General features: G+C 45.2%; 1 protein-coding gene across 3 annotated transcripts in view; it reads right to left on the bottom strand.

Moving 5' to 3' along the window:
- LOC144604569 (polycomb group protein ASXL1-like) overlaps nucleotides 1–12064 on the bottom strand; it is a 75962-nt gene extending 63898 nt beyond the window's left edge. For 2 of the 3 annotated variants that reach the window (XM_078419154.1, XM_078419155.1), the window contains exon 1: nucleotides 11417–11495. Coding sequence is in view for 1 of the 3 variants with exons in the window: in XM_078419156.1 (XP_078275282.1) it covers nucleotides 11417–11476 (60 nt within the window). In the remaining 2 variants the exon portion in view is untranslated. Of the gene's footprint in view, nucleotides 1–11416 lie in introns of all 3 variants that reach the window. The other variant, XM_078419156.1, reaches the window with a different exon arrangement.

Raw genomic sequence — 12064 nt, 5'->3', positions numbered from 1 at the left:
TAAGCTCAGGGGTGACCGCGCTTTTGCGGTTGCAGCTCCTAGACTGTGGAACAGCATCCCTCTCCCCATCAGAACTGCCCCCTCCATCGACGCCTTTAAGTCCAGGCTCAAAACCTATTTCTACTCCCTAGCGTTTGAGGCTCATTGAGGAGGCGCTGTGAACTGTTTTGTATGTGCTGTTATGTCTGCGTGCTACTGTATGTTTCATTTTTTTTTTTTTCCTTAGTACCTAATCAGATGCACAGCACTTTGGTCAACGTGGGTTGTTTTAAAATGTGCTATACAAATAAAATTGACTTGACACGTGACATCTCCCTGGAGTCAGTGGGCCACTTCACATTTGAGACATTCTCATTAAAGATTTAGAAGCCTTCACCGAGCATGCTTAAGCTACCAAATAGTAAAAGTGTTCTTAGCATCAGCAGCAAGTAGAGATAGTTCATCACTAACTTTTAAATGTTGACTGTTATCCAGAGTTTTGGGAAGGTTATTTAAAAGAAATATTTAAGTGCCAATTTTAAAGGATTTATTTTCCATCTTTTATCGGGAACATTAAATAATGCAGTTTTAGATAATCCTTAAAAAATTTATAGCATTCACTCTTATCAAAAATTAAAAGGAACCAGTGATTGTAATTTTCAGGGAAAGGAAATTATTTCATGTAGTTAATGTAGTTCCACTATATCAGGTGCATGTTAATACAGCATCTGGAACTCAGCATAATTGAACGCATCTTACTCGAGTCCCTTGACATTTACAACAAATAATATGAGTAATGTTTTCACATACAGTAATCACCAGATATATGGAAGAGTGATATTTATCAGCTCGAACTCACACTGAATAACTAGTCGCATCAAAAGCATCAATTAGTGACAAATTCTGAAACCTGCCACCTAAAATCAGCAAAAACAACAAAACAGCTATTAAAACACAGAGTGAATTGTATAGGGAAAGTCCAAAAATTCAATTGTAAACTAATTTTATAACAAAACCTGTGGCACTGCATTCTGGTTTCTGGCTCATTTCAGCACACACTTGAAACACTTCAGAATACTAAAATCAACACAAGAGTCCACATTAGTAACACGTCCAATTCTGATTAAAATACAAAAATACCCATGCCCTGAGAATAGGAGAGAAGAGAAAGCACTTATCCCTGGTGGAACAGTGCTACACTCTGAGAGAAATTTAGAGAGAATAAAAGGCTCCAGCCTTAAAGCAAACTATGTGGACAAAAGCCATATGGAGATTTAGAAAATACTGGGTGGAACAGCAAATGTTAATGCTGAGTGCACTCACATATTAAGTTAAAAGAGACAATAGGTACAAGCTAGTACAAGTCTTTAGGGTAATGAGTTGATGGAACAAATTTTTAGATTTGACCAGGAGGCAGTAGGGAGAAATAAATATAAACTCATATCGGTAAAGCGATAAATGCTAGAATTGAGGAGACAAAAAGCTTTCACAAAAGAAGCTGAATTGATTCAGATCTTGCCCATAGGTTCTGGCAGCTTTGAACAGAACTACAAGCACATGATGGTTTGAATGGAAGAAAGTTTGGAATCCATCAGCTTGCTCCAGCACGGGACTCCACATAAGAACTCCATCTTACTGAGGTTTCCACGCATAGTATTACATTTACCAGTAATAACTTGTTAAATATCTTGTTAAAAACTAAAATTGCATCACTAAGTTCTTATGCGTTTCTGAATCTTGCAGATATTCAGTAATGTTTAAGAACCTTTAACCTTGGGCGCAGTCCGGAGGGGGGGGTCCTGTGGCGGCTCCCAAGGGTCAGGCCATACCACTACCGACCCCTCGGCACGGGAATGGACCAGTCCAGGGGGGCGGTCCGGTACTACGTATACAAGGACAAGGTTTTGGGCGCGAAGCCATTCCGGCAGACTCGACCCGTCTGATAACCGAGGAATAATAAAACAGAACGTCCCGAAATACCCGGCTTCTCGCCTTTATTTCGGGCCTCTTCCGACGCGCCACAAAACGCAAAAAAAGGTTGTAGCTGGGCTTTGCTCGCTATCAAAGTTTTCATGGCTTTCCGGTTGGAGGTTCTTTTCTAGCACCACTCAGACCATACCTCGAGAGAGTGGGATCTGCCCCACAGCACTACAAGCATGGGGTAATTCTGGCTGGACACTGCAGCAAGACAGCCCACACTGGGTCAAACTGAAGGAAAGGCAAATCACTGATTGATCAAATCTGATGTCATCACAAATACAACAAACAAAGAAAAAGGGAGTTGGGTGTTTAAAAAAGCCCACATTTTACAACATTGAAGTAAAACCTGTGAAAAAATAACTTTGCATTTGAATAACTTAAATTTCAGCTCCCAAGACACTATCTGCAGTAATTCCCGTGATGCTGGAGGGATAGTTGAGCTGAAACAGACAATCACAACTTATGACTCTTACAAACTTCTACAGATGCATCAGAAAAAGCATGCGGTTGGGTACATCACAGATTTATTTGGGAACAGCCCTGCCCAAGACCACAAAAAATTTCAGTGAATTGTTGATGTAGCTCAATCCATCACACAGACCAGACCTCCCACCATCGACTCCATCTACACTTCATACTGCCTGGGAAAAGCAGCCAACATAATCAAAGACTTGTCCCACCCCGGTCATTCTTTTTTTCCCCTATTCCCGTTCAGCAGAAGGTACAGAAGTTTAAAAGCACACACCACCAGATTCAGAAAGAGTCTCTCCCCCTCCTTTACAAGGCTCCTGAATGGTCCTTCCATAAGTTAGGGTACTGTCCGATTCACCTTTACCCCATTGCTGACGTTGGACTTTGTCTACGGAACAGATGCGCTACATTGCTGAGAACTATATTCTGCACTCTGTATTTTCCCCTTTGCTCTCTTTATTGTACTTGAGATTGCCTTGAGTATTTATGCATTGTATATATGATCAGTTTGAATGGCGTGCAAAACAAAGCTTGTCACTGTACCTTGATACACATAATAATAATAAACCTAAACTTTGTAGCTATCATGGCGTTCAGCAATTGATGCCAATTCAATAGCTGGTGGAGAGAAAGATGTCGCTCGTGAAGCCAATTGCACTACAACTTATAGACTCTGTGGCAAGTCAGTATTTGCCAACCTAAAGCTAGTTAAAATGAATGTTATTTTGACAGAAAATCCTGGCCCAATACCTGCAAGGGAGATAAAAGTATTTGCACTGTGCTGATTATTATATTTAAGACTAATTAATAAGAAATGAAAAAGAAGCAGACTTCCAGAATCCAACTTTGAAAATAAATGGCAATAAACTCTAGGGCTTCAAACAACAACCAAAATTACTCTTTATGATGGCAATATGTTGGAATGATGCCCAAAATTATGCAAACTAAGCAGGTACTGCTTTTAACTTATAATGTAAATAGCACACCCAGGCAATATCCAGTCGAATTAAACAACTTTTTAGAAAATATTATATTTTTATAAAATATAAATTCTTCTAGTTGTCTTGACACGAGTGACCTCATTGGAAGTTAAATCTCCCGTAAGTAACAAGAAGTTACTGAGGAGCCAGATTGGTCAATGGACAGACAATCAAGCCAAAAGCTTGTTGCAAATATGGGGCACACTGCAGATATTTTGGAAAAAACCAATCTCTTCTCACCTCAGAAGGGTCAGTCATCGAGCCATACAGAGCAGAAACAGGACCTTTGGTCACCTCGTCCATGCCGACAAATACTCATCTACATTACTCCCATTTATCCACATTTGGATGCAGCCCAGACCATCACAAACCAACCTCCTTTCTCAACATTTATACCTCGGCAAGGTCAGCCTGGCCACTCCCTCTTCTCCCCTCTCCCATCAGGCAAAAGGGAAAGAAGTGTGAGAACGCATACTTCCAGATTCAGAGACAATTTCTTCCCAGCGGTTATCAGGCAACTGAATCAACCTACCACAACCAAAGACTGAACTACTATCTACCTCTTTGCCGATCCTCAGAATATCCTTGATCGGACTTTGCTGTATTTCCTTGCAGTAAACATTATTCCCTTATCATGGATCTAAACATAGCACAAAAAGTAAGGAAATTTGTGTTTGGTAGATTATTTCTTTGTTGTAACAATTCTTCTTGGCAATAAATCTTATACCGTTGGAAAGCCTGTTTATTTCCCTTTTAAATGGTGCCACATTTGTAAGGAACATGCATTTGTGGGATGAGCAGCAGAGCTGAGTATATGGGTTGCGCCCATGAAAAATTTGCCAAATCTTCTCTGCCAATGCCAAACAGCTTATTCTGCTGTTGCTATTGACTCTTGTTTTGAGCTTCTGGTACCCCCAGGTGCTGACAATCAGGTGCCTGATTGGCACCTGATTGGCAGCATCTGTGAGCATGGGCCCTGCTACAGTGGTCAGTAGGTGTCTGCTCCAAGAATCGGCATGCCACGTTTGACTGATCTGGATAGGGCCCGTGCAATAGGGCAACTTCAAGCTGGTGTTCCGCAAAACCAAGTTGCGGCATTATTTGGAGTGAGCCCTAGTACCATCTCCAAAGTGAAGGCCAAGTTCCATATAACGGGGGATGTCAGAGACAGGCCGCGAAGTGGGCGTCCCAAAAAGACGACACCCGAAGAAGACCGTTTCCTCACCCTGTCAGCACTTAGGAACCGTAGGCTGTCTTCTACAGATTTGCAGTCAAGGTTTGCAGGACGATATGGCCGACGGCTTTCTGCCCAGACAATTCGGAACAGACTGCACGCAGCCGATCTCCGGTCTCATAGGGCTGCCAGGAGGCCTGCCATGACTGCCCTTCACCGTCAGGCCCGTTTGCGCTGGTGTCGGCAACACGTGCACTGGAACCTGAACATGTGGAGGAACGTTATGTTCAGCGATGAGTCCAGATTCTGCCTACGGCAGTTGGATCATAGGGTCAAAGTGTGGAGAAGACGCGGAGAACGCTATGCTGATTGCTGCACCGATAGAGTAACATCTTTTGGTGGAGGCAGTGTGATGGTGTGGGGCGGCATCTCCCTCACTGGAAAAACGAGGCTTGTCATCATTGGAGGCAATCTCAATGCAGAGAGATATCGAGATGAGATTCTGCAACCAGTGGCAATCCCATATCTCCACAGTCTGGGACCGAACTCTATCCTCCAAGATGACAATGCTCGCCCCCACAGAGCAGGATTTCTCAGAGACTACCTCCAGAATTTGGGAGTGGAGAGGATGGAATGGCCTGCCAGCAGTCCTGACCTCAACCCCATTGAACACTTGTGGGATCAGCTTGGGCGTGCTGTTCGTGCCAGAGTGACCAACACAACCACGTTGGCTGACTTGTGACAAATGCTGGTTGAAGAATGGGATGCCATCCCACAACAGTGTGTGACCAGGCTGGTGACCAGCATGAGGAGGAGGTGCCAGGCTGTTGTGGCTGTGTATGGTTCTTCCACACGCTACTGAGGCTCCTGTTTATTAAATGAATAAATTGTTAAATTGCCAATATGTCTTGTTTCTTCAGACTTCAATCATCCAATCCACCAAACAACACTGAACAAGAGTCAATGGCAGAATAAGCTGTTTGGCAGAGAAGATTTGGCAGATTTGCCACATACTCAGCTCTGCTGCTCATCCCACAAATGCATGTTCCTTACAAATGTGGTACCATTTAAAAGGGAAATAAACAGGCTTTCCAACGGTATAAGATTTATTGCCGAGAAGCATTGTTACAACAAAGAAATAATCTACCAAACACAAATTTCCTTACTTTTTGTGCTATGTTTATACGCTGTAAATGGCTCTACTATTGTCTTTCTGCTGGCTGGATAGCAAACAACAAAAGTTTTTCACTGTACCTCGGTAACTAAACTGAACTGAACTAGGTCCACAGCCTTTATGCCTTAGATGTTTACCAGATTCCCTACACACTTCTTCAATGAGGTATCAGGACAAGTTTTTAAATAGCTTGACCAGATGCGAGTATCTACCACCACTATCTCTTCAGACTGCATATTGGAGACTTCAACCAGTCAGTGTGAAAACAATTCCTCCTCGGATAACCTCCTGTCTAAACCTCTGCCCACTATGGGGATAAAAGATCACCCAAAATGTCACCTACCCATTTTCTCCAGAAATGATGCTTGACCTGCTGAGTTACTCCAGCTTTTTGTGTCTATCTATGATATAAATAGGCATCTGCAGTTCCTTTATGCCTCTGCCCACTGTGGGGATAAAAGTTTTACTACCTATCCTACATACTATATGTCGTCAAGCTGGAAAGGATACAGAGAAGATCTACGAGGATGTTGTCAGGACTAAAGGGTCTGAGCTGTAGGCAGAGGTTGAGTAGGCTGGGACTCTATTCCTTGGAGCGCAGGAGGATAGAGGTGAATAAGAACATGAGAGGAATGGATCAGGTAGATGCACAGAGTCTCTTGCCCAGTGTAGGCGAATCAAGGACCAGAGAACATAGGTTTAAGGTGAAGGGGAAACATTTTAATAGGAATCTGAGAGGTAACATTTTCACACAAAGGGTGGTGGATGTATGGAACAAGCTGCCAGAGGAGGTAGTTGAGGCAGGGACTATCCCAACATTGAAGAAACAGTTAGACTGTTGGATAGGACAGGTTTGGAGGGAAATGGACCAAATGCTGGCAGGTGTAACTGGAACATGTTGGCCGGCGTGGGCAAGTTGGGTCGAAGAGCCTGTTTACTCATGTATTACTCTGTGACCTATGTCCCACATAATTTGACACACCTCTGTCAGTCTGTCCTCTAGCCCCAAGAACTCAAATCCAACCTATCCAGCGGCCCATTATAAATGAAATGCTCCAATCCGGGCAACATCTCTGAAGAAAATGGATAGTCGATGTTTTGGGTCAGGATCTTCATTCCGTCTGAAGTGCCCAACCCGAAACTTCACCTATCCATTTTACCCAGAGATGCAACCTGACCCGCTGAGTTACTCCAGCATTTTGTGTCTATCGCTGGTATTAACCGGAGTCTGCAGTTTCTTGTTATTACATTAAGTTATAACATCCTTGTCAACCTCTTCTGCACCCTCTCCAGCAAAACAAGAATCAGATTGATGACCAGCGTGCCTGATGTTCTGCTCTTGTAAATGTTTTGGAAGGAGATAATGGATAACAGACACTATTGAAGACCAGGCTGGTTATTCACTTGAAGAGTCTGTCTGGTTTAATTTCATGGACGGGCAAGTGGAAAGTGCAAAATTCTCTGTTAGATCACTGAGAGATCAAGGATGGTAATGCAGCCAATTTACTGAAAATAAAGACTCCACATTGCACAGTCCAGTCAATAACTTCACATTTCCTAAAGGAACAAATGTGCAATCTTCTATTAGCACTGAAACATATCAATACACGTGCTTTTAAATTAAACATGAAAAATATTGACAAACCATTCTGTAATCTGTCAAGGGTACTCATTAGATTCTTACTTGTACGTTTGTAATTATAAACCGATGCATTTTACGATAAATGACATGATCGTATATTTAAATCAAGGACTACATTGGCACAGAATATGGGACTGTGAAATGCTAACTCTTAACAACACTGATACACAAAAGGTTTAGAGGAAAAAATATTTAAACAACCACGCCAACTCTAAAAGGCTTAAATTACTATTCTGTAACTGTAGAACACGACATGAGTTCCAACACTGGGCAAGCATACGCACGTCACAACCCAATCTATGTCCAATGCTGAACATTTCACATCAGTTCTCATTAAAAGATCAGCACCATGCAACTGATATAAATCTAAGAGCAATAAACCTCATAAGTATGAGCCAACAGAAATATCAAAAATATTAAGCAAATCATGGAAAAGATTATTGGTCTGAAACATTTCTTTCTCCAAAGGTGCTGTCTGCCCTGGGTATTTCTAACAGGTTTTTTTTAAATTTCACACTTCCAGCATCTGCAGTTTTTGCTTTAATGATTGTATATAGGGTCTGGTACAGCACAGGAATTTCTATTTATAAGCAATGTGCTGACAAGTGCATAACATGCATTAACGGAACACATATGAAACAACATCGTGTGATTAGATAAAACATATGCCAGGAATTAACATTAAAATAGCAATGAAATATACATGGACGTATGTTCTATGGTCCAAATCTAAGTACAACACTGAGTGCATTTGAACTGAATTATCCTCAGTATAGAATTTCAATCAATTTTTGCTACAGTAACTGCATTCAGTTCACAAAGAAGTGATATGGCAGAGGGAAGGAAATGCAATCAATGCCATTCCTCTTTAATGGAATGGACAGTCAAATGTTCAAAGTTACAGACATTCTGTGACACGGCACCATGGCCACACCAGAGATTAGTTTTGTTATATCCGAAACCTGTTACGCGACACACGCAAAATTCATTTATGACCGGGAAACATGTCTGCATAGCTCTGGGATTCTTGGAGACTACAAAGCAGTCTGAACTAACTGAAGCAGAATGAGTCACTGCCTGAAATGAATACACTGCATATTAAATTTCACTACAATGCAAGCCACAAAAAAAGGAAAACAGCTTTTAGTTGTTGTGCAAAAAAAAAAAAAATCAAGGCAAGAACAAGGACAAAAAAAAAAGGATTGTTGAGAAAAACTCAGTGCTGGAGGAGCTCAACTGGCCTGCTGAGAAAAATGGTCAGACAACGTTTTGGGTTGGGACCCTTCTTCAGACCCATGGAGTGGGGGGAGCAAGCTGGAAAAGAGACGTGGGTGCAGGACAAAGCCTGGCAAGTGATAGGTGTCTGTAGAAGGGTCTGAACCCGAAACGCTGCCCGACCCGATGAATTTCTCCCCCATTTTGGGTTTTACGATAGGATATGGATTATTGATGCTCAAGTGACTGCTACTCAAGACATGATACACACCAAAATGTTCAGATCCACATTTACAACCAATGCATTTAAAACATGGACTGGGGTTTATGAGATGGTAAAGAAAAAGTGAATTGGGAATGCTTTAGGGAAAAGGGTGAGGAAGGGCTTGATGGCGACACAGATGATATGATTGCTCCTTTTATTATTGTGCAAAATACTAGGCACTGGTGGAACTCAGCAGTCAGACAGCATGTTATCCTGACCCAAAACGTCATATCTCCATTCCCTCCATGAGTGCTGCCTGACCCGCTGAGTTCCTCGAGCACAGTGTTTTCCTCAAGATTCCAGGACAGCAATTCCTTGCAACTCCAGGTGATCTGATATGGACACACAAGAAACTGCAGATGTTGGAATATTGAGTAAAGCCCAGTGTTGGAGGAACCTAGAACGTCAGGCAGCATCTGTAGATATGGATGTGAAGAAGGTTGGACCCTTCTTCAGACTTGGACCAGGTCATGGATTATTAATGCGCATGTAAATGCTTCCTAAGGCATGTAGCACGCCAAAACGTTCAGATGCATGTTCACAATCAATGCATTTAAATCTTTAATTGGTTTTAAGAGATGGTGAAGAGAAAGTAGATTGGAAATACTTTAGGGAAAAAAATGAGGAGGCGCACATGATACTTGTGTGAAATATTATTGTGCAAAACAAAGTGCGAGGAATTCAGAATGTCAGCCAGCATCTGTGGAGTGACATATCGGGTCAAGACCCTTCTTCAGACTAATGGAGTAGAGGGGAGGGGATAGGGGGAAACTAGTAAAGAGAGGCGAGAACAGGACAAAGTTTGGCAAGTGATAGGGATCTAAAAAAGGATCCCAACCCGAAAAACCATTTATCTGTTTGTGCCTTAGATGCTGCCTGACTCTCCCACTTTGTGTTTTGTTCCAGAACCCTCCATCTGCAGTTCCTTCTATCTACAAAATATTCAGAAATGTGTTTACAATTAATGCATTTAAATCTTTAACCAATTTTATGAGATGGTAAAGAGAAAATAAATTATAAATACTTTAAGGAAAAAGGTGGAGGTGCAAATGATAAACGAATGTTGAATTGGTCAGTTTATTGCTGACCAAAAACAAAGTGCTGGAGGAACAAAACAGATCAAATGACATCAGTGGAAGGCTCAAAAGGACATAAGGTGCAGGAGTAACTCAACGAGTCAGGCAGCATCTCTGGAGGACAAAGATAAGTGACATTTTGGGTCGGTACCCTTCTTCAGAACCAGTATCTGCAGTTATGCTAGAAGGAACTGCAGATACTGGTTTAAACATAAGAAAGACACAAAAAGCTGAAGTAACTCAGCTTCTTCAGAAGAAAAGGAATAGGTGACGTTTCAGGCCGAGAACCTTCTTCAGAAGAAAGGGAATAGGTGGCGCTGAAGTCCTGAAGAAGGGTCTCGACCCGAAAAGTCACCTATTCCTTTTGTCCAGAGATGGTGCCTGACCCGCTGAGTTACTCCAGCTTTGTGTCTATCTTCAGTATCTGCAGTTCTTTGTTTCTGTGGAAGACTATCCAAGGTATGATGCGCACCAAAATATTCAGATTCATGTTTACAATTAATGCATTTAAAATTTAAACCTGGTTTTAAAATTGGGAACACTTTGGGGAAAGGGTGAGGAGCAGATTATAAACGTGCGCAGCAAAACACACAAAATGCTGGAGCAATCTGTGGAAGGATGCTGCCTATCCATTCCCTCCGTGGATGCTGTCTGACTTCAAAGTTCTTCCAGCACTTTGTGTGTTGCTCAAGATTCCAGTATCTGCAATTCCTTCGGTCTACAAAATATTCAGATGCATGTTTACAATCAATGCATTTGCAACCAGCATTGGTAGTTCTTTGTGTCTACATTTACAACTTTAACCCTTTTTTAATGGATGGCAGGGAACTGGGAGACTTCAGGGAGAGGGTGAGGGGGGTAAAGGAGGAGAAGGCGCGGGGGATGATCGTATGCAGGGTCCACCCGTACCCCGTCTTCAACCATCTCCAGCCAGGCCGGGGTGCGGGTGTGAGGGAGCGCCTGGGACCAGTGTGAGGGAGTATACGGGGAGTGAGGGAGCGCCCCGGGCCGGGGGAGTGGGGGAGGGCTCCCAGGCCGGGGAGTGAGGGAGCGCCGGGGGGGGGGGGGGAAGGAAGGAGTGAGGGAGGGGAAGGAGTGAGGGGGGGGGAAGGAGTGAGGGAGCGCCGGGGGGGGAAGGAGTGAGGGAGCGCCGGGGGGGTGAGTGAGGGAGCGCCGGGGGGGGGGGGGGTGAGTGAGGGAGCGCCGGGGGGGTGAGGGAGCGCCGTGGGGGGAGTGAGGGAGCTCCGGGGGGGCGGGGTGAGGGAGCGCCGGGGGGGGCGGGGTGAGGGAGCGCCGGGGGGGGCGGGGTGAGGGAGCGCCGGGGGGGGGAATGAGGGGGGGAGAGAGTGAGGGAGTGCCGTGGGGGTGGGGGAGCGCCGGGGGGGGGGGGAGTGGGGGAGCGCCGGGGGGGGGGGGGAGTGAGGGAGCGCCGTGGGGGGAATGAGGGAGCGCGTAGTTACCATGCGGGCAGCCTCGGCCCACGTGCGGTCCCGCTTCCTCCGCTGTTGCTGCTGCTTCATGGCCGCCGCCGCCGCCTCCTCACTCACTCACCCGCCCGCCTCTCGCTCTCTCGCCCTTTCCCGCCGCTTCTCTGCAAAGCTGCTTCTTTTTGGTTTTTAGGCCAAAGAATAGACAGGGTTTTTTTTTTAAATGAGGCGGAGGCAGCAGCCGAGACAACACTGGCGCTGTGTGAGGGGCGGACGGTCTGTCCCTTCACCGGGCGCTGCGGACGGTCTGTCCCTTCACCGGGCGGGCTGGCGGGCTTTGCGCTGCTGTGCGGTTCGGGCGCTCCTTCAACCGTGCGGTGCGAGCGGGCGAGCGGGCGGGCTGCTGCGGTGCGAGCGAGCGGGCGGGCGGGCGGGCTGCTCCGGAGCGGGCGGGCGGGCTGTTTGCTCCGGTGCTGTGCGGGCGGGCTACTCCGGTGCGGGCGGGTTGCTCCGGTGCTGTGCTGTGCTGTTCTGTACGGGCGGTTTGCTCCGGTGCGGTGCTGTGCTGTTCTGTACGGGCGGTTTGCTCCGGTGCGGTGCAGGCAGGTTGCTCCGGTGCGGTGCGGGCGGGCTGTTTGCTGCTGTTCTGTGCGGTGCGGGCGGGCGCTGCGGATCCTCGGG

This window comes from Rhinoraja longicauda, chromosome 22, assembly GCF_053455715.1.
Source record: "Rhinoraja longicauda isolate Sanriku21f chromosome 22, sRhiLon1.1, whole genome shotgun sequence".
NCBI classification, from domain to species: Eukaryota; Metazoa; Chordata; class Chondrichthyes; order Rajiformes; family Arhynchobatidae; genus Rhinoraja; species Rhinoraja longicauda.
The sequence above is the reverse complement of the archived record's forward strand: the minus strand, read 5'-3'. Positions and strand labels throughout refer to the sequence as shown.